The 27,872-nt window shown below is 48.4% G+C and overlaps 1 protein-coding gene across 2 annotated transcripts; it reads left to right on the top strand.

Moving 5' to 3' along the window:
* The first annotated feature begins 12 nt into the window (after positions 1-12).
* LOC112555360 lies at positions 13-22,376 on the top strand. Of its 2 annotated transcripts, XM_025223725.1 has the most exons (4): positions 13-59; positions 280-368; positions 1,860-2,096; positions 21,696-22,376. In XM_025223725.1, the coding sequence occupies exons 1-4, from the start codon at positions 13-15 to the stop codon at positions 21,731-21,733; spliced, it is 411 nt and encodes a 136-aa protein (XP_025079510.1). In that variant the 3' UTR covers positions 21,734-22,376. The 2 variants fall into 2 exon arrangements, 1 of the variants encoding a protein (XP_025079510.1); XR_003097453.1 differs by lacking the exon at positions 13-59 and having other exon boundaries at positions 158-368; positions 1,860-2,071.
* Positions 22,377-27,872: the final 5,496 nt, after the last annotated feature.

The raw sequence follows: 27,872 nt of genomic DNA, 5'->3' as shown, positions 1-27,872 counted from the left end.
CTGACACAATACATGTACACAACACACGTCCCTGACAAGGCGGGGGCTCAACGTTCCGGGTATCAAGTGTTTGTGATGTGGTTTGAGTATTGCCGCCGAGCGACTGACCAGGAACTGGGAAAGGTGGTGGTGGTGGTGGTGGTGGTGGTGGTGGTGGTGGTGGTGGTGGTGGTGGTGGTGGTGGTGGTGGAGGGGGACTCATTGTGGTGTAGGGTGTAAGCTGTCGAAGGCTTTTCAAGGATTCTACCTCTCGATTACATCAGCGGCTGCCTTCAACAGGTCACAGACGTCGCTGACGGGTGCCATGGGGTGGAACGACTCTCACAGACCCTCAGCTAGCGGCATGACTAACACCAAGGATATCCCAGGTATGAACATGCTCACATCGTTCACATCATGTATACGGCTCATTTCAATAGAAATTTTTTTTTTTAAGCAAACCTAACCCTAACCTGAACCTTAACTTAACCCTTTATACGGATTTCATTCATTATTTCATTTCTCATTAACAGTTTCGTAAAATTGATTGAATGCTTATAACGTGGGGTGTTGGAGGGAACTACTAATGAACACAGCAAGTGTGGACACGAGATGAGTGTCAAGTACCCACAGGAGTCGACAAGAGAGGGAGAGTGTGTACCCGCATCTCACTGGTGTCTCGGGTGTTTTTCTGTGCACTGTGTACAGCAAGAGATCAGCGGTGTTTGGCGGCAGTTCACATTAATGAGCGGCAGTGGATGCAGGTGTGAATAAGCAGCCAAATCTCGCACAGCAGTGTGAACGCTCAGCCAGCTTCACGCCCCGTCGCCCAATGCCCTGCGCTTCGCGGAGTCGGCTTTCCGGGGAACGCTGGGTAGCCATGAATAAATTATACGCGAGGTTCGTACCGGAAGTGGCTGTACCGCACCGGAAAGCTGCGCGAAACACTGCGCATTCTTCTCTCCTGCGTCGTCAACAGCTTTAACAACAAGTAGCCATGACATGCGACAGACAAACATGATAAAGATGATAACATGAGACGACAACGTGAGATGACAACATTGTCATGCAAGCACCAAGATGTCACCAGGTGTCGTGACTGGTGCCGAGCGTGACAACAGCCTCGTGACTGCGGCAGCCAATAGTAAGGAGAGTCACGCAAGTACGGGATAGCCTGGTCTGCTCAATGTATCAGCTCATGGTTCCGAGGTCTTGGCTATAAAGGCAGTGAACTGTAAGTGGTTTACTGTCTCTAGGCCACGATGCCATTTACTAGTTCTGCAAAAATACGGTATCCACAGGAGAGAAGGGAAACATCGAGACAGTGAATGTGGCTGTGGGGAGGGTTACACAACATTATTGTTGGAATTATTGTGGAGCATGGTGACAAAGCAATTGAGAAGCAATGTGATGAAGCTTTGATTTGAGACACAGAAGGTGAGTGAGAGGAGGAATGTGTGTGGGTGAAAGGTCATGCGTGTATATACGTGTGTGTGTTTGTCGTTATGTTTTCCGTGTTCTTGTATGTTTGCGCATGCGTAGACAAGCGCTTGCAGTGCCACTTCCTGCCAGCAAGTCTATTACCGCGAGGGTTCTCTTGCCGAGTGTCACGAGTGCGCGAAGAATGAACAAATATCTGCACTAACGGCCGCTGCTCGGCCAGACAGGTTCTGATGGCAGGCTCCGTGATGTCACAAAGGACCGGCTTCACTCAGCTACTTGCTAAACTACTTGACCAGTATTATTTTCTGTTTCACAACTGCCAGTTTAGGGCTTGGCTGCTTTTCTCAATGGCCTGTCATCTTAGAGGCTGGCAGGTAGAGAGGGAGCAAGCAGGCGCACCTTGTCGAGTGTAGACTTGAATTCCTCGCTGTGTGCAGCCAGTCAGCCACAGGGATGCTCCATGGAGACAAGGGGAGGCAAGACAGACGGGGTCATCTCTGCCAAATCTCGGCCTGACTGCAACCAGACAACTGCGCATCCGACAACGAACACAAACGGTGGATCCAGTCCATCAGCATTCAGCAGACAAGAGCCCGCGACCTCTGACTCCTGTTCCTGTGGTGACGTCACACCCACACCTTTACCTGAGGTTCGACCACGCACCGTGTTGTCAGGTAACTCTGTGTGTACACCTATCTATCAATCTACCTATCTGTCTACCTGTCTGTCTATCTGTCTATCGACTACAATATTTTATAATCAATCTCTAAGACTGCAGCGCCCCCGCCATGAAGTGAGGTGACTGTGGGCACAGTGAGCCACTCACTTAAAACAAGGCTGTAGATGGCGAGGTGCGATTATCTTGATGACTGTGCAAACACCAGAGCGTTTGGCGCAGTCGCCGAGTTGTTTCCTTTCTCTCCTCAAACACGTGATTTGCATGCACGATTCTGTGTGGTTTTCCCATGACCTGTGACCCCGGTCGCTCCCTACGCATTTGCTGCGTGTGTTTGAAGAGCGCAGTAGATCGAGAACGTTCTGCAGGTATTTGTCTTAGTTTTACCTGTGTATGAAAGTGACTGGCCCTCTCCCCCTCCTCTGTCCCTCCTTCCTTCAGGGCGTTGGCCTAGATATTTGGAGTTGATAAGGTCTGAGGTTTAGCCAAATCCCACACTTGGAGAGAGTAACCGAACCCGTCATGTTTGTGATGACGCATTGTTTGTTTGCTTGTTTGTTGAAGACAGCACACCTGAATGTGTAGCTGGTGTTGTACAAGGGGTTGCTTGTATGTGGGGAGGGAGGGGGAAGACCCGCGCTAGAGTACACGAGTTATCAGTCGTCATGCACTCCGCCCACGCAAGGACTAGGTGGGGTCCTATGACAAACCTCACCTCTCACACTCCCCTCATCCCTCACAACCCTCCCCTCTTACACTACTCTCACCGCTCACAATCACCTTTCACACTTCCTTCATCTCTCACCTCACAAACCTCACCTCTCTCACTCCCATTTACACCTCACCTTCTATTTACTGCTCACCCTCTCGTCACACCTCACAATCCTCACCTCTTACACTTAATACCTCCCTCACTCCTCCCCTCGCTGACCTCTCCCCTCACACCTCATCATTGCCCCGTACTGCACTTTGTTTTGTCTGCTTGTGACTTGTAACCAGGGTCACTGGGTCACTAAGACACCCACGTAGACTACTCGGGTACCGACACTAGCGGTCATTGTGGCTGTTTACTTCTCAAGCGATCAGTAAACAAACAGTTACCTGTGAAGCAGCACTGGAAGTCCGGAGCCTCTAGCCTCCCACCATATTTACTGTCAGTGAGTGGAGGGCCAGTGGTCAGTGGTCAGTGAACTGTGTCGTGCCCCCTGACCTTCAACGTATGAACTGTAGTCAGATTCTGTACAAGCATCTCCTGTTCCGTCTTCAGTCATTAGCCCGACTTTGTGATGTTCCCCATTTGTTGTAGAGTATTGGATTGTTATTACAATAACTGTCATAGTTGTGAAAGGTTTGTGTCAATGAATAGTTCACCAGCCGCACAGTAGATGAAAGTACACAGTGATACAGTAATACACAGCTACACAGTAGTTACAGTAATACACAGCTACACAGTAGATACAGTAATACACAGCTACACAACAAACACTCAGTACCTAGAGATTAGTGACAGAAAGTTATTGTGAGAGAGACAGAGAGAGAGACAGAGAGAGAACTGTTTTCACAGACATGTACAGAGGGGGGATAACCTTCGTTGACTCCATTCTTTGCGCTCCATGACACCCGAGCGGAAGCCGTTGCTACGCACGTGAAAAGCCGGAAATATCATGAGAGTTGCTTCCCCTGAAAACTGTAAGCGTCTACGGTTACCTGCCCCTAGTGCTCAGCGCGCACCATTGTGACGTGGATCTACCTGAACACCAGGTAAACAGAGGGAAGACGCCCACCTTGGTGTGTGTGTGTTCGTGTGTTCATGTGTGTGTGTTCATATATGTGTGTGTGTACGAGGGTGTGAGAAGGTGTGAGAATCTTGCATGGACACACTCGCGGACAGACATACCGACACACATAGCAACTAAAGTGCAACATTGACACACGAGAAGACAAGTTACAGGCTGAAGCAAACAAATGACTGCATGTAGTTGTCTCCCCCACTTTCTCTCTCTCCCTCCCCTCTCTCTCTCTCCCACACAACTTCCCAGTATGCAGTCAAGGGGTCTAGCTGGAAGGGTACATGAGCCACCCGACAGCACCCCGTGCCCAGTGGTTTACGACTGTCCTCAGAAATGAATGTCCTCCCCGATGACGCCATCTCCTGGTAACGAGACGCACGCGCTGGTGTCCTCAAACAATGACTCACGGGAAGGCAGCGGAGCAGACAGGCGGCCAGGTAGTCGGTGCTGTCTTCTCTCCAGTCACACAGTTCACGTGAAGATTGACCTCGTTACAAGAATGCTGACCTCAGGTGAGAGGTGGAGGCTGCCATCAACATTGGTTAACACGCAGTCAGCTGACCTGCTCCTCCCTCTAGTGCGTGCGTACGTGGGTGTGAGAGGTTGAAGGGAGAGACTACATGTGTGTTACGGTGTGTGCGTATGTCTGTTTTGTTTGTATGTCTGTATCAATATTTATTAGTGCGTGCATCTTTACAAGTGTTGTAGTCCTCACGTCCTCTGATGCAGGACAGGACAGGACAGGACAGGACAGGACAGGACAGGACAGGACAGGACAGGACAGGGACAGGACAGGACAGGACAGAGGACAGGACAGGACAGGACAGGACAGGGACAGGGACAGGACAGGAGGACAGGACAGGACAGGACAGGACAGGACAGGACAGCATCGTCTTCACCTGATGGTCTCTACGTCAGCCAGTGTTTACCTGAGGTGGAATGTTTGTCGTGTAGTCGCATTGTTTGTGTTGTTTGTATCTCTTCTCCAATTATTTCTGTTCGAAACTCGGCCATCAGCGTCTGAGCACATTAAAATAATTGTACAACTTGCAGCCAGTGCACGTGGACTACAAAAGAACACAAAAATAGAAAAAAAGAGATTTTTTTAAAAATCTGTTGCTCGTAGGTGTATTTAAGGTAAACGCCGTCCACCCGTGACCGTTCGCCGTGGGACGAGTGGAGTCTCTACACCGAACATTACCTGCCGGCCTGCTGCGAAATCATACCTTTGCTGCCGTGGGTCTAATTCAGGTGTCTAATTTACCTGTGTCACATAGATGTCAACAGTCACGGTTCAATGCACACATAAGACCTTAAAACGCGTCGATGCTATCCTCACCTCCCCCATACCCGTCCACAGACCCTCCCTGCCATCCGCTGGAGCTTAGCGAGGGCGCGGAGCGTGATTGGGGAAGATGGCCATCTGGATAGCGACGGTTTTCACAGGGACTAGTGAAGAGTTGTTCACTCGTTAATTGATTGACTCCCTGTCGTCTGCTCTCGCAACAGCAGGTAGGAGGGAGAGTGACACGCTCTGACGCACCCTCCTTTCTCTCCTCTCCCCTCCTCCTCCCAATCACTCCATCACAAGCAGATGCTTGCGCTCTCCTGGGCCTGTGACTTGCTTGTTGCTGATGCTGCTGCAATATTCATTGGATGAGAGGCTCCGCGAGTCAGGTTAGTGCCCGCTTCTTGCAAACAACATTTCCGGCACACAAAGGTGGACAAAAAGCGCAGTGTGACTCTGCCTACACCTCCATTGTCTGGACACAAGCCGAGCAACACCAGAGGTCACAACCCTGATGTCACCAACGGTTGGTTACACGACTGTTGCAGAAAGAGAGGACACTAGAGGGTGTGAGGAAAAGCCCACAGCCAGATTTCCGACGAACGAATCCTTTGTGTAACCACTTACTCCCTTTGAGAAGGCAGCCCATGAATGATGTCGTCACGTGATAACGAGTGGTTTACCGGTCAAGAGTTGCATGCTATTGAGTTCTATTGTCTCCCTTTAACTTCCTCAGACTCGCAGCAACAGGTGCGACTGTCCACGTGACATCTCCTATGAGGCTTTAATCATCTCTCCTATTTCTTTAAAGTATTCCTGATAAAGTATTCCTGATAAAGACAAAAAAATTATTAATCGGTACTGCTGCTGTGCTGGACACCTCTTCTCTGTGTATCCATCGGACGCTATGCCATCGACTTCTCCAGAGTTTCGTCTATGAAGTCCAGCGATGGCCACCAGCCGGACGGACGAGAGCGCCACCAGGCGGCAAGGAGCTGAATTATGAAGCGAGCTCTTAACGAGACTCACCAACGCTTTCTCTTCAGAAGGTCGCGCCTCTCCCAGCGGTTAGCTTGACTAATGAATTATCGATAACAAAGATCAACAAACAGCAACTAAACACATTTCATCAATGAAAAGCTGCGCTACCTGGTGGCGCTCGCCGGCATGAGTGCAACAGACCGGAACACGAGTCAGCAGTGCGCGCTGGGCAACAGCTTTACTGCATTTAGCACGGCCTGGTGCGCAACCCTGCAAATCATCATCATGTCGTCATGTTATTCATCGCCATATCATCATCGACATCATCGTCGTCGTCATCACCACCACGAGCACCAGCACCACCACGACCAGCAGCAGGAGGCACTTGAGAAGCCAGGAGCCACCCAAGGTTTGCTGTATTGTCTAGACTGACGATGGCATCTGTCTGTCATCATCTTTGTCATCATGTCTGTCATCATGTCTGTCCTGTGGCTCGTCACATCATCTGTTAGTGAGGACGACTTCAGGTTACAAGACACCAGGAGGTTGTGTCTGGGTTATTTTCACCTGTGACTGAGACAGCCAGTCGTCACTTTGGTGTTTTCATGGGAAGGTGAACTTTGCACACCGACTGCACGGTCTGTGATCTCACTGGACTGGCTTGGCAGCAACTGAGTGAAGAGACGACAGTCGGCGATGTTTGCTCTGTTGTTATTGTGGCTTGTGTTTTGTAATGTGTGTGTGCGTGTGTGTGTGCGTGTGGTTTATTTACTTGTTGGGTTGTGACCGATGCCTAACAGCCTTTTTTTTATGAATTGAAGACATCATCTTCAGGCAAGGTAAACTGGCGATGGCAGACAATGGAGGTGTGATCCTCAAGATGTGAATGTGAAATACACCGCTTAGCATCAAACGAATGAGAGAAACACTGCAATCACCTGTCACAGCCCAGCTAAGCCTTCCCCCGCAGTCGCTGACGATTTGTAGTCTGGACACGGTCATTAACTGCGTGATGGCAGATGTGTCCCTGGTCCTAATCGCTGCCATTGTCCTTATATGGACCAGCCAATCGCGTGCAGGCAATGCCAGTCACATGACACAACGTGGAGCATGCACCTCGCAACGTGGGTGTGAGGGGAGGAATGCTGGGGTAAGGGTGGGGTAAGACTGGGGTAAGGCTGGGGTAAGGCTGGGGTAAGTCAGGCTGGAGTAAGCAAGGCTGGCATAAGTGAGGGTAAGGCTGGGGTAAAGCTAGGTTACCGATGAGACTGACCAAAACTGGCTCAACAAAGTCTACTGCAATACGTAGTGAAGAATTAAATATACACCTGTTGAAAAACAAAGAATGACAGGATTTCGTCGTAAAAATGTAAACTGCAAAACTCCCTCTTTTTTCTTTTGAACGAAATCTTCCATGCTGATTGTCAACCATTCTGTAGCCATTATTCATTTCTGTCAGAAAACTACGTCCACCTGTTGTATTTTTCCCACGTTTAGGAAGAACGAAGGAGTAGGAACCCCGAGTATTGGAGAAAAGCCCCGATGGCTATCCGTGTAAGTACAGGTGACATATCCTACCCGTCGAGAGCTCGATCCCGGTCATGCCGAGTCTCACTGGTGGGGTGAGCGACTCACCACTGAGCTACCGGGTATCCCTCTTGTTTATGTTTCCTTGACTTGTGTGACTGCTGTGAATGTTGTGACGGATGTGAATGTTGTGACTGCTGTGACTGGTGTGAATGTTGTGACTGCTGTGAATGTTGTGACTGCTGTGACTGCTGTGAATGTTGTGACTGCTGTGACTGCTGTGAATGTTGTGACTGCTGTGACTGCTGTGACTGCTGTCAATATTGTGAATGTTGTGACTGCGACCACAAACGTACAGGTGTCCCACAGTTCTGTCGTCCTGGCAACCAGGAACAAGCCACAGAGAGGCTACCTTGTATCTACATCGCAGACTTGAACCCAGGACCCAGTACCTTGCAATCCTCTCTGTGATACCCGCTGGACCGTTTAACCACCACTTCATTGGACATTTTACAGCCGGGTACTGCAGGAAGCCAGGGTGTGTGCAGGCGTCGTACCCGAGTCCCGAGATGACGCGCACCTGCGCACGAGGCCTGCTGAGAAGTGTTTTCATTGCCATTGCATGCGCGCCGTCAGCCGCTGGTGTGACGCAGTTGAGATGGAGGTCTGGCTCGGGTATCAAACATAAACACGGGTGCACGAAAAGTATCAGGTTTCGCATAAAGACTATACCAGGCAGCGATCAGCACGCCTCGTTGGCTAGATGAGGTCACGTGGTGTGAAAGGAGTTTCCTGTCCTCACACACCCACCCACCCCTTTATTTGCCTGATGGCGGTGACCCAGTCATCATACCCGGCGTTGTCGTGAGTGTTGTCTTCCCCCGCACTTCCTACAAACACAGAGAGACTGAGGTTTACACTTTAGTAATTCTCCTTGTATCACGGCTTCTTTTTTTCGTGTGTTGTTTGGCGAATGAACAACAGCACCACCAACAACAACAACAAATCCTGAAATATTATCAGATTTGGCGAACTCGTTTGTTCACGCTCATAAGCGACGGACACGTGCACACACTCGGAGGAGCAGGTAATCATTTCATTACCTGAGCCTTACCTGGACTCATTGACATTCCGGATGAAATTAATTAATGAGGTAGAAAAGAAGTCAGATCAGGTCGCAGCTGGGAGGAAACGTGACACCTGTTGAGAGACGGCGGACAGTTCGTCTCTATCAAAGACATCGTGCCATCGCTTGCCAAGTCTTGTCACGGGTGGCCGGGTAACAGGAGCCAGGGAGAGACAAGGGAAGGATCCACCTACAATTAGACATTCGCACCGCGCCCCCTGTCGGCGTGCAGGAGGCAGACATGAAAGGGTCGCGGAGAGAGTCTAAGCTCAAGGTATATACGACCTCGGAGGTGTTGTGTGCAGGGTGCGCTCACACAGACATACCCGGCGCTGCTTAAGACGCTGGGTGGGTAGAGAGTGGGGTGGGTGGCATCGTGACGATACATCGCAACAACAGGGTTAGTGTCAGGGTGCGGTGGCTGTGGGTTCTTTATTTTCTTCTCCAGCAGCTGATCATGGCCGTCATAGTCAGCATAGTCATCGGCCTGATGATGGTGACGATGATGATGACAACGAGGAAAAGAAGAAGTGGAAGGCGGACTGGTTGACAGGCTGACAGAGAAAGCTGAGTGGCTTACACGACATGGGACTACCCGCTACCTCCTGCTGATGTCGGGTGGAAGGGTGGGAGTGCAAGTCTTCACCACAGAGCTCATCAATCTCGTTGCCAGCGAGTTTCCTCCCTCCGCCTCCCTGCTTCAGGCTCCGCCATGCCTAAAAAGCAGTTTGGACAAGGAGGACGTTCGTCAATTATGAGGAGGAAACAGGGTCAGGCCTGATGGACATGGAGAAGCCAAGGGAGCGAAGCTGTCGGCGGACCGTTAGAGGAGGCCCCCCCCCCCCCCCGTCCCTCCGCTGCTCTTCTTGTTCCTTTCGTCAAAAACTTCGATTTGATGCCAGGCCTGCCTGCCGCACATAGACTAGTTGATGAATTGGGAGGGCCAGGGAGGCACTCGTCTCACGTGTCTGCAAATTGCAGCAAATGTTATCAGCCTGCGTCTCCTCCTGCTCCCCGCCACACCAGCACCGGTATGGGGAGGAGGGGTGTGGGAGGGTGGAGGTGGACTTGTTAGAGGAATAAAATATTTTTGTCTTTGTATTCCAACTCTTGACCTATTTCCTGGGTCTATTTTTAGAGCCCCTTTTTCCGGAGTCTTGTTATCTCTTCCTCTCTTTCTTTCCTTCCTTCTTTGTATGTTTGTGTTTTCCTGTTCGTTGTTTTTATCTTCTCGGTGGTTGATTGCGCAGTGACAGAAGCTGTTGTCAGTGAAAGTATCCTGGGGCTGAGTCGACTAAAATACTCCTCTCTCTAAAGTTTCATGTTCCGATTTACTATTCTTTCTCTTTTCTCTCTCTCTCTTCCCTCTGACCGCTCTGTGGATTGACCTCTCCGTGACAACTGTGTTTCCATTCTGCTTCACCACACACTTGTGTTCAAACAACTGCGCAGTCATCTGCGCGTGCGCCGTGCTTAATGCGCGTGGTGCTTGGCGCTGACATAATCCCTGTGTGAGGACCAATCACTCCTGATGCTTGTAGTCCTCCGCCTGGTAACACGAGACAGAGAGGGAAACTTCCGCCTGACACTGCAAGGCCCAGCCTTGCCCCTGCTCCCTCGCAATCACCCCCCCGTCACCTCCCCATCCCCTCCCCATCACCTCCCCCCGCTGCTCCACACAGTGAAGTAAGGCCCGCCATGGTGCAGGTGAATTATTTACAGCTGCGGCACAAACCTTCGGGTGGATGCTTTGTGTGGTTACATCACCTGTGCCGTGTGTCACACTCGGTGGTCAGTCACGAGGGCGGAGCACGTGCGCTGTCACGTGACGCCAACAAAACATTGTTTGTGTGGATGTCCAGAGCGGGCTGCTGCAGCTTCCCGAACTTTAGAAGGGACACGATGAAACACACTCATGTAACACTCATGTAACACTTGTAACAGCATTTCACCGAGGTCTACATTACAGACACACCACTTGGTGTCACACCCTGGGTGTTCGTTGCAGGTCAATTTTACAAACGAGGGCATGGAACTGGGGCTTTTCGTGACACTTTCCCTCCCTTAAGATGTCCATCCTCGTACTGGCCATCATGACTGTGTTGTGTGTTTGTACGTTGTTGTGTCTGTCTTCTATCATTACAGCCAACTGGTAAAACTTTTTAAAATGATAGCTATTGCATTTTTTTTTGCAAAAGTGCATTATGATATTAAGATTATTTTATTTAAATTCTAAGTTTTGACATCATAGATGGCAGCCACCTGTGAGCAGGTGCTAATAAAGAGGTGTTGCCATGGCAACGTGCCTAGCTTTATATCTATCGTCGTGAGGAACACGTTCTTCCCTCTTTGTAAAATGTACATTCGATCAAATTTCATGATTAGTCTCTTGTGGTGAAGCAAGTCATTCGAAAATAATTGTTTGCTCAGGTTGCAAAGCACCGACAGTTTCTCCTTTCATCTGTCGTCTCCGGTAACATTTCTCTTGGTTCCCCGCTCTTTCCTTCTGAACATCTCCTCCTGTAGATGGCATGCTGTCACTGTTTCTCAAGGATTCGGATTTTGCGCGTTATAAGACTCCTTCATCATGGGGTCCACGAACTCCTCACCTCAATGAAGATGGTGACAATGTAGTACGAGGAGGTCCCAGCAGCAAGCCCTATCACCTGACAGCTGACAACATTATTTTGACCAAACAGTGACTGTCTGCCATGTCATGTCACTGGTATGACAGACGGGGGGTGGGGAGAGTGGAGACACAGATCGTTATCATCCAGTCAGGTAATTGTGCATCATGCACACTTTAACTTCAGTTACATCCAACAGGTGTGTGGAGTGAAGGTCTTCCAATGTTGATGGTCCTCGACTGTGGCAGGTGTTCCGGCAACCCTTGCTCAAAGATCTAAGACATGAATTTGTGTGAGGTTGTTAAAGTGAAAAAGAAGAAAAAAAAAAAAAAACAAGCCCACGAACAAGACCAACAATGCGCGCAGACCAAGCATGATGCTATCAGACAGCTTCTCCCAGCATGGTGCTTCAAACCAAAGTGAGCATAACTCACCCGTGGGACATTCATTCCGAAAATATTAACTGATTATCTAACGCAGACAGCTTAATGGCGGGACGACAGCGCCACCCAGTGGCGGCCGCTGCGAGGGCCAGCGCGCATGCGTGGGACAGGAAAAGTAGCAGACGACAAGAGGGTCAGCGGAGCGTGGTTGGTCCTCCGCCATTTGAGTTGTCGTCGCATCCTTCGCAGGCCGTCGGCGTCTGTGGTGGTGCCGCAGGAGGTCGAAGCCAGCGGCCGCCACTCGCCATGGACCAGTAACTCCTGCCTGCCTTCGGCTTGTCTTCCCTTGAGCCGTCCTGCCACCGACACAAGCTTTTATTTCTGTTTTCTTTCCGTCTGAGATTTTTCACTTGGGTGGGGAGGAGGGAAATGGGTAATTAGGTGTGAACGATAAAGAATAACAGATAGACGGGATGATCGACGGACAGATAAACAGACAGGTAGGAACACGAGAGATCAAACAGAGAGATGGATGGATGACGGTGAGAGAGGAAGTGAGTAGAGGAGAGAGAGAAAGATTACAGTTGCAAAAGATTAATACCTGACTGAATCTGGAAAATTGCTTCCTGGTGCTTGGATGTGGGTAAAAGTGTCGTTAGATACCGAACAAATTAATGTGTAACTGTAATGCATGTGCCTCCTCTTCTTCGCTCATATTTATGTTTGTGTGTTTGTGTGCGTGTCCTCAACTGTCCATCGCTCCACCTTATCTTCCTTTGTCCCGGAGACACACAGAAGGAACGGGTAACTCAAGGCACGTATGTAAATAAATAACAAATGCATAGAAAAGCTAATGTAGGTTCCGCTGTAATTGCTTGTCTGTCTGCGTGTGTGCACGTGGGTGCGCGAAGTGCATGAGGACAGTAAAACCTTCCCGTGCTCACTTGCGGCTGACGAACTCGCGCGGGGGGGCATGAGACCTCAGTGAGGGGCAGGAAGGCAGGAGGGCGGCACCAATGACGAGTCGCGGGCTCCACGCATGACTACACGACGGGTGGGTCGGGTGGGGAGCATCGGCGATGAAAACTAAAATAAAACAAACTGCTTCCTCGGGGGCACAAGATGCCAACAGGGTAGCGATGGGCGTGGCGGGTGAGCCGAGAAGCCTGCACGGGGCTGAATGGCCGGAGAGGAAAGACAGAAAAGGGCGACGGAGGCAAGTGTGGGAAAAAAGCGCCCTCTATGAAAAGGGGACGCAATTAAAAAGCACACGCGAACGTTCTTCGCTCACCTGGATTCACTTATTAGCCAGCGCGACACATCAAATTCCTTGTGTAAAAAATAAACTGGAAGACGGAGAATAAGGAAGATGGAAGAAGGGAAGAAAAGACTGCACGCAGGTTGAAATTAAATTGTTCTCCGGCACAGAAACTCCCACAGCAGCTCGGCGCTCAGCTCCACTTGAAGATGTGAAGAGCATAGTGGAACCTTTCACATCCGTTTGGAGGCCGTCAATACTCGCCATTCTCTGCCCACTCTCGCCATCTCCTTCTCCCCCTTCAGCACCCGGCCCGGGCCCTTCGCCACCGAGGCGAGGAAGGGAGGAGTTAGTGACCCTGGAGGTCATCTACGTGGCAGGGGGTCGCCACCGTCGGGCCGGAGGTTCGGGGGGCGCGGGTACCTGCAATTTGTTTCAAGTAGGACGAGAAGAAAGCCACGTGACACTCATCGTGCGCTTCTCCTCAAAGGCTTTTCCAGGACGACAACCTCTTAGGAAAAAAAATTGGGTCGTCAGAGGTTTGTGGAGGAAACATCCCCAAGATTGTAATGTTAGTGTTTACTTGAGGTTACTCGTGATTGCATGAGTCACATGGCATGACATACTTACTTCATTTATTATTTTATTTTGTCTTTTCTTGAGACTTAATACTACGACACAGTCAAGTTTTGTGTTTCTTTTGGAAGTCACTCTCTGTGTTTAAAAGCGTTCGTGGGCCATTCAGTGGAAAGCTTTCACTGTCCCCCCTACATCTGATGGAGGAGCTCACAAGGTGGCTACACACACACGACACACAGGCACGAGCAAATTAATTAACAAATCAATAATAAGACCAGAAAAACATGTGTTCTGTGTCAATACTTCTTATTAAAATAGACTAAAAGCCTTTTAGAGTTACCTTTCATTTTCTCCGCTGTTTCCAAAGAAGAGGAATGCCAGATACTAGAAGATTGTTGTCTTCAAACCGGGAGCAAGTCGGTTCAATACCCGTGTGGCACAGCGACTTTTCCCCAGTCGAGCCAGCTGTGAGAACGGGTATCTGACTCCACAGACAGCTGTGAGAACGGGTATCTGACTCCACAGACAGTTGTGAGAACGGGTATCTGACTCCACAGACAGTTGTGACATGTAAGGTAAAGGGGTGGAGGAGACCGTGTGTATACAAACGTCTTACAGGGAGAGTGAAACCAATGATCTGATCTGCTTTAGTCACGTGACTCAGTATTACCTGGGAGAGGTCAAAGCTTTCCACGTGTCCGCCGACCAGTACTGGCGGACTGACATTACCGTTCATCAACTGTCACCAGTCAGGGGATGAATTATGAATGAATGGCCGACAATGTCACACGTGCCGACAAATCAATGTAAAATATTTATTGATTCATTTATTTCATTATTCATTCCAATTATGAATGAAATACACATTTCGTTTTCAAAGGGTTTCAGCAAACAATGTAAGTTGAAAGAGAGTGTGTTTATTTACAATCCAGTTTCCATCACACCATAGGTCCGTGAGGGTCTGTCACACCAGTGCTGGGTCACGTGACCCGAGTCCCCAGTCCATTAGGGAGGACGATGATGAGGACTTGTGTCCGGTGTGTCCGAGACCACTAAGTGGCAGGCTTCCCTAGAGAGGTGAGGCAGCAGGTTGTTGTCCTCGAGGTCCACGACACTTCAGGAAGCTCCTCTGTCCTTTAGGGAGGAGTGTGCGGACTGGAGTGCTGGTATTCAGGGGTAGACAACTCGTACTCAGAGAGGCGGGGGGAGAGAGCTAGAGAATGTTAGAGAGAGAGAGAGAAGCGACACCTAACAGTCTCAGCCGACTAAGGAACGAACAATTCAACCAAATGAACGAGTGATGAAAAGAGAGAGTGATTGACGGATGAAAAAGGATAGACTGACGCCTGGGTAACTTACTGGTGGTGGTCGCGGTGGTGGTGTGTGTGTGTTTGGTGTGTGTGTGTGTGTGGGGGGGGAGTCTAATTAAGAGACCAGTAATTTGTAAAAAAGAAATACTTGTAACTGAAGTAGAAAGAAAATGTAAAAGTTTAGAGAGAAAATATCTGACACATCTTCACAGATACAAGTCGTGGGGATGGGGGACTACAAGACGAGAAGACACACAAGACTGGGGAAAATAAATAAAGTGAACAGCACAAAATAAAGAAAGAAAAGAGGAGAAAGATGGTGTAACGAGGGTAGCGGCGGCCCGGGTAGCCAGGACATGTGATGTCACGTGTGATGCTTAGTTTACCAGCCTCTCGTTAAAGTCAAATCCTGCTGCCGAGCCGGACAACAATGCCGCCACATTGTCGCAGGAAAAAAACGGCGAGGAGAGGCAGGAGACAAAAGTTAACTTAATGTGGAATCACGGTCTTATCTCTTCTCCACGCTGTGGCATTTCCCTGCACAAACACTGTACGAAAATCAGAGAAGGGGAGGAGGAAATGAACAAATACTCTAACGGCCCGTCGCATGCCGTTGTGGGACCGCAGACAAAGGGGACCTCCAAGTCTGCTTATTAGCGAAAATACGCCCGCGGTCATTTCTCTGAAAAAAAAAAAAGAAGAGAAAAAATGTAAAAAAAAAAAAAAAAAACCGAGGCTGGCTTGTTGAGAATCGAGCGCCGACGCTCGGCCACAAACAGGTTAAAGTGCGGTACACATCATCGCCCGCACAACCACCACGTCACCGTCGCCGCTGCAGCCGCAGGTTGGATTCGCAACTAATTACCGAGCTGACGGCAAGATTTGGATGGCCGCTGTCCTTTCACAGATTATTTTCCTCTTTTGTGTGAGAGAGAGACAATGCGAGCTGCTTTGCAAGACGAGAGATGAAAGAAAATGCTGTATGCAAACAGGAGTGGCAGACAACAGGTGATGTTGACTAGTCGCCGAGCCCTCCTACATACACTCACTCATTCCTCTCAGCGGTTTATTTTCTTTTCTTTTCTGTCTTTTTTGTGAGCTTTACCGATACTGGCTGCTGTTTGAGGTGGCCATCAGTCTGTACAAATGAGAAACTGTTTACCTGCAAACACTCATACAGGTAGGTAAGCTGATGTTATCTGTTGATGTAGTAAACAAATACACATACACACCTGCAGACATACATGTTTATTACTTCACACCTTTTGTAAAATGTTGCTTTTGATTAAAACTTATTCTAAGATGTTGGACTAACCTTCTGTACTTACAGTTGTTTGTAGTTTACTGTTTGCAACGCCCTGCAGCAAGCAACACCACAGTTTTCTTTCCGACACAAACTTTGTGTTTTGTTTTGTTGTTGGTTTTTTTTTCTTGTACTTATGAATGACAAGAGCCGACATGCTTGCGACGAGAGCAGAGGCCACCCCGGGTAGAGTGTTACGCATGCGTATCCGAGGTGGTGGTGCCGGCCGATGACGCAGGGCGGTGTGCATCATTAACTGTCGGGTGGCCGGCGCCGTGGGGCCTGGGAGTCTGGTGACACGGAGATATACTGTGACACTAAGTGTGGTGCGTACCTTATCGCTCCCTCCTCCTCCACCCCGCCACCCCACCCACAGCCCCCGTGTTTGTCTTTAGCTCGCCTTACAAAATTGTCGACTCAAAAGCTATGTTGGGCCCTCGTCTACCTGTCACCTGATAGCGGCCCCTGGTGGTGGGTAGCGTCCCCTGATGGCCCCTGCCGACTCCCTGTCGTCTTCTGTCCCTCGCTTGACCACACCATGGAGGAGGTCAGCTGACTGGTCGCAAGACACGGGTGATTGGTTTAGGAGGAAAGTGCTTCCACCCTGCGGTGATTTGACATCATGGGGGAGAGGAACTGGCATTAGTGGGCAAGAACTGATTATCGCTGTGATTATCGCTGTGATTATTGCTGTAGGTGGATCAGTTTCTGGAAGATGGATTTGTTTGTTATTTGTGTGAGGCTCGTGAGGTGTGCAAAGTGTAATTTGTGTTCGTAACTTTGGTGATGAGGTCTAGTCACACTCTACGCACCTACAGGTGTGACAGGACTGTACAGGTGGTGGATGGCTGTGACAAGTAAAGGGGGTCAGGATCAAACGCTTGGCAAGGAAAGATGTGAAGTTGCTGCTTGTCTGGATATTATTGTGTTGTCATCCTTTCAAGAATGTACAATTCATGGATGCTGTTTAGACGAATAAGCTGACTGGGGAGCTGTGTGAATAGTGACAGGTGTGAATAAACACATTGAAGAGCCTGTTTATTAATTACATATTCATTACTCAGGAGCAAAACCTACCCGTGGCTATAGTACCCGCCCTGTGAGTGCCTGTCTGTACCAGGATTACTTATTGACATGTCTACAGACACGTGACAACACACTTGTCAGCAAGTCCACTACACACCACGTGACTGACATTCCACTTCCTGTTCCTTTGTCTCTCATTCCCAGTCAACTATTGTCAGGCCATGGCTGCCTTTGTACTGATGCAAATTTTATTTTTATTGTGTGATATCGGCAATTTGATAGTGTATTGAAATATTCACGCTTCGATGAGCTTACGAATTCATAGGATACTGAGACATGGAGATCGACAAACGATGATAATCATTGTGTTATTAAACTACTATTGTTGTTGCTGTTGTTGAATTTTTGACATTTATAGACAAGATCATCTATCCATGAAATATTTTGTTTGGAAGAAAATATGTTTTGAACTGTGTTGTCACATGATCACTTGGTTGGTGTCCCTATCGACTGGGCTGTGAATGTTTGATGTTGATGCTGATATGTTTGTATGTTTGATGTTGATCACTTTTCCTGTTTTTCCAGTCATTAAAATATTGCTATTCGTTGTTGAATGTCTTTTTTTCTCTTTAAATAAACTTCTTACTCGTACTCTTCTCTAAGCAGAGTTTCTTCGGTTTTTTAAAAATCTCCGTGCATGCGGCCTTTTTGATTCTTTTTACTGTTGTTTGTTTGTTTGCTTGTTTGTTCGCTTTGCTTGGTCGAGCTTTGTACACACCGAGTGGGATGGATGAATGCTGTCTCACCAACTCACACACTGAGGCAAGGCAGGCAGCCACACAGGTGAGGTACAGCAGGTAGTATTAGCAGGTAGTATTAGCAGGTAGTATTAGCAGGTAGTATTAGCAGGCAGTACTAGCAGGTAGTATTAGCAGGTAGTATTAGCAGGTAGTATTAGCAGGTAGTATTAACAGGTAGTATTAGCAGGCAGTATTAGCAGGTAGTATTAGCAGGTAGTATTAGCAGGCAGTATTAGCAGGTAGTATTAGCAGGCAGTACTAGCAGGTAGTATTAGCAGGTAGTATTAGCAGGCAGTACTAGCAGGTAGTATTAGCAGGTAGTATTAGCAGGTAGTATTAGCAGGTAGTATTAGCAGGCAGTACAAGCAGGTAGTATTAGCAGGTAGTATTAGCAGGTAGTATTAGCAGGCAGTATTAGCAGGCAGTATTAGCAGGTAGTATTAGCAGGCAGTACTAGCAGGTAGTATTAGCAGGCAGTACTAGCAGGTAGTATTAGCAGGTAGTATTAGCAGGTAGTATTAGCAGGTAGTATTAGCAGGTAGTATTAGCAGCAGTATTAGCAGGTAGTATTAGCAGGCAGGTAGTATTAGCAGGTAGTATTAGCAGGTAGTATTAGCAGGCAGTATTAGCAGGTAGTATTAGCAGGCAGGTAGTATTAGCAGGCAGTATTAGCAGGTAGTAGTATTAGCAGGTAGTATTAGCAGGTAGCAGGTAGTATTAGCAGGCAGTACTAGCAGTAGTATTAGCAGGTAGTATTAGCAGGTAGTATTAGCAGCAGGTAGTATTAGCAGGTAGTATTAGCAGGCAGTATTAGCAGCAGTATTAGCAGGTAGTATTAGCAGGCAGTATAGCAGGTATTAGCAGGCAGTACTAGCAGGTAGTATTAGCAGGTAGTATTAGCAGGTAGTATTAGCAGGTAGTATTAGCAGGCAGTATTAGCAGGTAGTATTAGCAGGCAGTACTAGCAGGTAGTATTAGCAGGCAGTACTAGCAGGTAGTATTAGCAGGTAGTATTAGCAGGTAGTATTAGCAGGCAGTATTAGCAGCATCACGATGCACAATAACAAGGTTAGCATGACCGACTATGTAGACATCGATTGCAGCGACTCAAGCCTATCAGTCGGCACTTTGATGTCTACCCGCCACAGTCTGTCGATGTCACAGTTACGCAGTCACTCAGCCAAGGGAGGCGAGCAGCTGTTGGCCGAAGGTTTGTGGGGTGGTGAGGTGGGGTGAGTGAGGTGGGTGAGGTGGGGAGAGGTGGGGTTAGGTGGTAAGGTGGGTGAGGTGGGTGAGTGGGTGAGTGAGGTGGGTGAGGTGGGGAGAGGTGGGTTAGGTGGGTAAGGTGGGTGAGGTGGGTGAGGTGCTAATTAACACCCTGGCGCTGTATGTGTGAGTGGTAGACAGTGACGCTGGGTGACCTCACAACCTCTATCTCAGTCTCCCCGTCCTGTCGTCTGGGTGGTCACACGTGACTGGATGCGAGTGTCGGTCAGTCCACCCAACGGACAGCAGTGTCGCAACTTCCTGTTGCTGCCGTCGTCATGCGCGATGCATGCAGGGACAGTCATCGCTAGCATCTACCCTGACATATCTCCTCCCCACCCACCGCTGCTGGTCTCGATCGGGGTGTCGGGTTTCGATAACACTATGGTATAACTCATAATTTTCTTTATCTCAGGCTTCGCCGTGTAAACACGCCGTTGCACAGACTCCATTTGTCATCATTTAAGCCAGGTGGCAGGTGTGGAGGTAGACATCTTCGATTACTCGCAGTGACGAGGGCTCTGCCACCCGATCCCCTCTGGCCCATGCGTACTGCAGACAGCACGACAGAGAGAGAGAGAGTTGAAAGAGTGCAACTAGACACCCGGCCTGACAGACTTAAGACAAATGGAGATACAGAAAATGGATTAAAAAAGGAGAAGAAAGAGACAGAGAAAGAAGCATGAATGAACAAATAAACAATGTTTGAAAATTGAAGCAGACATGCAAACAAATATTGTAAAATGAATGTAGACTCAATACATCTATGCACACACACACACACGTACAGATAAATGTAGACAGGCATATGTACATACACACGCTCGTATACGCATGGCACACGTACACACAGACAGACGCAGACACACGTACACACTTACAAGCTCACAGACACGCTCTGCTAAACACCTGTATCACTGGTATTGTTTCAGGGATTAAGCTTAAGATTATTTATTAATCGTCTTCTCACCCACAAAAAAATCACCTTTTGATTGCATTTTGTCATCACCCGATGGTCGTCTTGTCCCTACTCACCCTCCTATTTCTTGGAATAAATGTCAATCTAACAAAACAAACAAAATTAAAAATAAAACTATAAACGATAATCCTCTTAAAACATCTGTAAATTTCTCGCTGAAGGGACGACAAGCAGGGAGTCAGACAAGCACTCAAGATGGCGTCTGACAAAGTGTGAGAGCCGGTGGGGCGGGGGAGGAGGGGTGCGAATGGGTTTAGTGAATGCGACTCAGGTCCTCAACAAGCGGCGGTTATGAGGAGGAAAACTAAAGGTTTGGAGGGGGGGATGTCATATCCCAGAGACTGCTGACACTGCAAGGACGCACGCAGCCATTGAATTCCACCAGCGAGACCAGGAGAGATAATTATTCATGATTACACACACCCGACTATTATCTTACGCCCAGACTCACGTGGTCCTGACGGACCGTTTAAAGACACAGCCCATTAATCGAATCAGTGAAGTAGGAGTAAGTCTCCGTGGGTACCTGCGCCAGGTGAGCGCTGTTCACAGTCGCTACCACACCCCTCGCGATCTACCCGTGCGGCGCAGAGGGGTAGGAAGTGGAAATTCGCTTGATAGTGGATGGGTGAGAGATCCCGCAGATGCGATTTTAATCCTTGTCTGACTGGCCCACCGTGCGCTTCGATGCTCCTGCGATAGATGGCCGCTAGGTGGCGTGCACCTCCTGCCAGGGGAGCAAATTTAACACCCCCCACCGCCACCCGACATGCGAGAAGGACTCACCTCACCAGGCACAGCATGGGGTGCTGTCACAAACCCCAGTCCGCCCAAAAAACTCATCCCAGGGAAATTGAGGTTTTTACCTGCAAGTGGTGGTGGTGGTGGTGGTGGTGGTGGTGTGGTGGGGTGTGGGGGGATTTCATTCAGCTTTAAAAAAACTCTCGTCAAAATTTGTTTAAAGGATGGAGACACCCTTCAGTCCTGCGATACACCTGTCACGAAGTCATATCAAATTCATGTTGGGGAACAAGGTGTGGTGTTGTTGTAGCTATCTCCGAAATATGGAGCAAGCTGAGAACTATTCTCTCCTCTTCAAGTTTAGCGCCTTTTATCATTCCCTCAAGTATTCCGATTTTTTGTTTTTATTTTTTATTTATTCTTCGCCATCTGCGGTGAATAACTGTTTATATCATTTGTTAAAGTTTGTATGGTGTCGATGTTTTGACACTGACCTCCAGTACACAAAGGTTACAGTGTGTTGTTTAGTTCTCTCGACTGCGGTTAGTCATCATGTTTCCAGTTTACCTGACATTTTCTCTCTTTAAAAAACAAATTCAAATCATTTTTGCAGTTACCCCGTGGCTTGTGACTTATGATGTTTGCACCTGAGGGATGATGCAGTATGACGCTTTTATAAACTCGTAAAGTTCCCTTTGTCGGGTGGACAAGGAATACACCCGCAGAAGGTAAATCATTTCATGATCACGTGGTCTGGATCGTCTGTTCGCCTCTTGATGATTTATGTCCGGGTATCTGGCCATCCCTGACACTGGCGGCTAGATGGCACTCACGTAGGGATTGCTTGTGTGTGTGTGTGTTTGTGTCTGTGTGTCTGTGAGTGTGTGTTTGCAAGTGTACGTACGTGCGTGCAGCTTTGCGTGTGTTTGTCTGTGTGTGTGTGTGTGCGTGTTCACACGTGTACGTACGTGCAGCTCTACGTGTGTCCGGGTGGAAGGCTAAGAGGTATGGGGAGGGGGACATCGGGGCAGAAGAGTTATCAGACCTGCAAATAGCAACGGTCGTATCGCGCTGCCCAGATGATAGCGGCGTCCACCCGCCCTGCCAACCTTCCTGGCTTCCTTTTGAAGTTCTGGCATGGACTGGAGGGCGGGTAGGTGGAGGAACACATGCTAATCCCTTACTTCCCGTGCTACCGACCTCGTAAACATACTACCTACCTCCGAATATACTATGAACACATTACTTACTATACTACACATACGACTGAACACACTGCTAACTGCTGAACACACTACTGAACACACTACTGAACATGTTACTATACACACGACTGAACACACTACTAACTGCTGAACACACTACTGAACACACTACCTACAAACTGCTACACATTCTATTTAATACAAAATACTATTAACAACATTACAGCACTCTACACCTATCGACTGTGCTCGTGTGGTAATTGAAATTAATTTTGTACTTAGATGACCTTTTAATTGTTTACAGGTGCATAGTCTCACCTACAAATGCTGGATGGAAGTCTCGCAGTTCGCGGTCCTCTTTGCTGGGCTGTTCTTGTGACTAATTAGCAGATGAACTACTCTGATTTAAAGGAGATTACAAGGGTATGTAACAGGGGGACGACAAAGGTATTCAAATGAGAATACAAAGGTGATAACAAAAGTACTCAAATGAAGAAAGAAGAAAAGGAAAAAAGAAAATAAAAAGAAAGAGAAGTTTCCAAGGTCTTACCGACTTAATTTTGTGCCTGAAATCAGAATCTCATGCTGGGAAGTTGTTAATATTGGGGAAAGTTTAATTCCCTAAAGCAGGGGGGAGCGGAGGGTCGACACACGAGTGGCAGAGCTATTAATCCCAGGGAGGCAATGACACACTCTAAAACACAGTCATGACCCGCACGCCGCTCCCACATCAGTGTTATTTATTTTGTCCACACTAGGGTTAATAACACGCAATCATGTTCACCCGTTTGAATGAAATCTCGTCTAAGCGAGATCACAGGCGATAGACTACGAGAATAGAAAGGGGCGATGATTTAGCCCTGGCAAGCGAACTCCTTGGCTTGCCACACTTGCCCCTGCTCTCAACAAGGCCGATTTATGAAATCGAAGTTAGTTGCTTTCTGATAAATCACTCTCCTTGAAATGCATCTCTCTTTCTTTCCCTCTCTCTCTCTCGCCTCTCGCTCGCCACCCTTCTGCCTTTCGCAACGAAAGGTTGTCGAGAGGAAAGGTCGCCATGAACATCCCTTTATCATCTTCGTTACGATGTTGCGCGGCACAATCAAGGGCAGCAACCCGCGGAGATCAATAACCTCCCTTTGACAGTCACAATGGCCGGCCAGCGAACGCTGGGAGGACATGGGCAAGATGTGGGCAAACATCGTTACTGACAGAGGGCTGATGACGCCACTGCACTTCATGGCAACTGTCTCCTCAGCTCCCTACTGTGGAGGTCAGGGAACCTGCCAGGGTCCATCTATCACCTCCATGTAAGAAAATGGAAGGTGAGGGACTAATTGTCCCCGCGTTTTCTACTTGACATTGTCAGCAACATGATTGCACCGCAGTTGAAGCTGATAACCGAGGAGATAACACGCTCACAGGAAAGGGAAATAACATTTTCCACAAAAAATCCACTGCACACTCACGCTTTAGCCAATTTATTTCTCTTTAATTAAATTTGCAATCAGGCCTTTAACACCATGATTTTTTTCTTCAGCCTTTTTTTCAAGCACAACGCATGACGGTTTATCTCACTCTCGTACAGACCGAACCGGATAGACGATAGAATAAATTTGCTTTGATTGTAGAAAAGCAAAAACAAAGTTTTAAACTTATCATTTATAACTCGACCTCTTTAACTCACTTCATTTATTTAAAAATAATTTTGTTTACCATATTTAATTTTTTTTGTAAACATTTAAAGTTTACAAATGGTGGGATATCCCAGCATCACCTCAACGGTCTCTGGCGGCCGCGTGCTTCTCAGAAAAGCGTTCAGCATCCCCTCTCCTCCCCTCCCTCCACCTTCCCCATCCCACCCTCCTGGTAATTCCCCTTCGCCACCACTCCACATCGTCTCGTCTTCTTGATGACCTCCCCTTGCTGTGACATGCCAGGGCCTGGTATTACGAGGAGGGTTATTAGAAAGGCCGCACTCCCTTCCACAATCGGAGCGACCTCGAAATTAGAGACATCAAAACGGAATACATCGCTCCAGCCACGCCGTGACAAACGCCAACGACCCTTCGACAACGGCTGCACCGTGGGGGCGCGCTTTGACATGTGAGGAGAGTGGGTAAAATGTTGCACCCGCCCCCCAGTAAATCAGGCCCCGGGGGCGCGACCTCTGCCACCTAGCTACGTCAGCAAGAAGGCGAAGACGACCGGACCGCTGGCCGGCCCGAGAAAACATTTCGACGTGACTAAGGATTTCCCCGCCCACCCCCTCTCCCCTCGCCAGACTTTTTCTGTGGGTTTTCATCACACGGTTATGAAGGATAGCAGCAATTTGCAGGGATTCGTGCCAGAAAAGACGGGGGGCACAAAAAGCATCTTTGCTCGCGGCACTCGGCTGTGGGCATCTATAAAGATGTGGGTTGTGGGCTCCTCCAAACTCGCCGGTAATGACGATTGTGGGTACGCGGGGTCGATTGTCGCCCAGGTCCGGCCAAGATTACTGGGGGTCCCAAAGCATCCTTTAGGGACTGAAGGCAACTGCAAGAGGCTTTGGACGTTTTGTGGCCGTTATGGCATCTTCCTGCCAACCGAGGTGTATGCAAAGGTCACGCGGGGTCAGATTAATTTTCGTCTTCTGGTCGTGAATTGGTTGATGAAAATGTTTCATGCTACGCTGGGTTATGAGAGATTTTAAATATCTCAGCATTTTTGAGTGTAAAATTATGAGAAAAGTTGGAAAGTTACACTCATCATCCGCTAGAGGTCAGGGCTCTGTCTCGCAAGAAATAGAAGACAGAGGGAGGAACATTGTTGAGAGTTCGAGAGGTTGTCGTGGTAGCATGATCTCGGAATGAGATCGAGTACGAGAAATACGAGAAAGAGTGAAAGAAAGAAAGACAGAACATTGTCTAAACACACACGCACTCTATTACACACACCCTCTCTCTCTCACACACATGCACACACACACGCACACGCACACAAAGACATACACACCCATACAAAGACACACACACGCACACGCACACAAAGACACACACGCAAACAAGCACTTAACCCAGTAATGACATAACAAAACAAGCCAACAAACGGGTGGCGGCACTGCCATGATAAGAAAACCAAACAAAGCTGTGACAGGCAAGATAAAGAGCAGAAAATAAAAGCTAAAACTAAACCCAACTTTCACTTCATTTTCTTGGCGCTGACGTCGCACACCCGAGATAAATGACTGATATGGGTAACCTCCACAGCATCAATCTTTTCAGGATTAATTTGCGAGCTTCTGGCGGCGATTAAGCCGCAAACTAGTTCTCCCCAAGGTTCTGCCACTATTAATTTTTGTGAATAAATTGAGTCGAAACCTTCCTGTCACCCGCCCTCTCTCCTCGGGTGGTGTAGTTTGTGGGGATCAGTAGAGCTCGCTGAATGTTCTCTTCTGTCTTCTTATAAACCTCTGTCATGTACACGCATATACCCCAAAACGTTTATCGTGCATAAACACCCGCTTGCCACACATTAGTAACTGTTCATCAGGAATTAACACCCTTTTATCATGCATAAACACCCGTTTATAGTGCATTAGCACCCCCTTGACATACATTTATAACTATTTATCTCGCATCTAACGCATAAACACCCGTTTATAATGCGTAAACACCCGCTTGTCATGCATTAGCACTGCTCATCATTGGTGTACACCCGTTTATGATGTGTCAGCACCTGTAAATACCCGAACTTGCGTGTTCCTGCCTCAGGCGTGTTGCTTCTCTGGCGATGAGACAGACAGACAGACAGACAGACAGACAGACTAAAATCAATCAATCATCAGATTTAAATTTGTGAGGTTGTCGCGAAAGTCATTTCTAGCGAACTATCCCCCTTTGTACCCCCAGCCCCTCCACCCAAAAGTATTCCTCCCTCCTACCCTCATCTCCCCCCGAGTACCTCTGCACTACCCTGTTGAAGCCGTCTCCTGCCACCTAACATCCGGTGCGACCGCATCACGCCTTTGTAAGCCTGCGCCCAGTGAAAACTCTTGGAGCCGCCGACACCTCGAGGAGGAGGCCGCACGTGCGCAGGTTCTAGCGGCACCGCCTCCTTTCATCACGCGCCGGCCGCGCAGCGCCCCCTGTCCACAAAGGAAATCCATAATCTATTAGACGACAGCCAATGGCGCCTTTGTTCCAGTCCTAACAGCCACCATTCTGGCCGCCTGAAAGGCAGCGGCGGTGGAGGAAAGATTGGGTACGAGCGCCGGTGCTGTCCCCTTTTCCTTTCTTCAGACCAGGGGGCGCTGTTGTAGGAAGCGAGAACGTGCGAGAATTTGGGGCGATGGGTGCGAGAATGCACGAGAAGAGCAGCGCAAGAAAAATATGACCACATTCTAAAAACCGAAATTAAAGCAAAATACTTGTCGTCCGAAAAACTCGCCAAATCTTCCTTACCCCCAAAAAATGGTTGTCATGGAGAATTTACCTTGGAAACAGATTCCAACGACTTGCAAATCTTTTACCTTTATCTGTGTGGAGAGAGAGAGGGAGGGAATCGGCATCTCCCGGTTTTCCGGTGAACAATAAATATTTTGTGCAAATAATACACAGCACGATGGCCGCCAATCACATTACAGCCGGTCACACTATACACTATCATCTACAGCCGCTGTAACGCCAGCTTTACAAGCCTGTCATCTACCGCAGCTGACGCCAACACGATGATCGATAACTGATGTTGAAAGTGCCGAGTGTTTGCGACTTAAGGTGTCACACAACTTTTGATCGAGGGTTTACAGTTTGGTGGGTTTATATTTAGTTTTTTTACTGTCCCCTCGTGGCACTTGGTGTATTGTTGTCGCTAAATGTCCATCGCCGTCGTCGTCATTGATGACTACACACGCACTGTGTCGCATTCATGTTGATGCTGTCTGTAAGCGCTGTAAAAACACAGAAGAACAAAAAAAGAGCAGCTCGCCTGCTCCACACCTCCACAAGCAGACGTGGGAGGGTGAGTGTGAGTGTAGGGAGGATCACTAGAAAACACTGAAAAGTCAACACCGACACGACACTCGATACAAAATAAATAAGAAACGGATCGCAAACAAGACTAAATAATATTTCCGTGGCAAGGGCGTGTGGCTGCTGCTGTAAACATCCGGGACTCTGCGAGTCTGTTGTGCGACTGTCGTCATGCGTGTTGCCAGGTCACGCACAGTGCCACGTGACTCGCAGGACATGGCGGCGGTAACTACGTGCTGGCCTCACCTGTGGGTCACGTGACATGGTCTGGTTCTTGGTCTGGTGTGGCTAGGAGCTGTCTGTGTCCTCAGTAGTGAGAGGTGGCAAGCAAATAATTTTTTGTTGGTCTCACCTGACCTCACTTTCTCAAACTCTCTCTCACGCGCAGACACACGCACGCACGCGCATACACACACAAATAAAGAAGAAAAAGTGAGAGATCAGGAGAGAGATAACAATACCATAAATAGTGATTTTTGTTGTTTATTTGTTGGTTCACGCCTGAGAGTTGTATTTGTGTTGTTTATTGACGGAGACATTTGTTGTTACAAACAGTCGATGCAAACATCCCCC

This window comes from Pomacea canaliculata, linkage group LG14 (genome assembly GCF_003073045.1).
Source record: "Pomacea canaliculata isolate SZHN2017 linkage group LG14, ASM307304v1, whole genome shotgun sequence".
Taxonomy (NCBI): Eukaryota; Metazoa; Mollusca; class Gastropoda; order Architaenioglossa; family Ampullariidae; genus Pomacea; species Pomacea canaliculata.
This window is presented reverse-complemented; position numbering and strand designations above follow the sequence as displayed.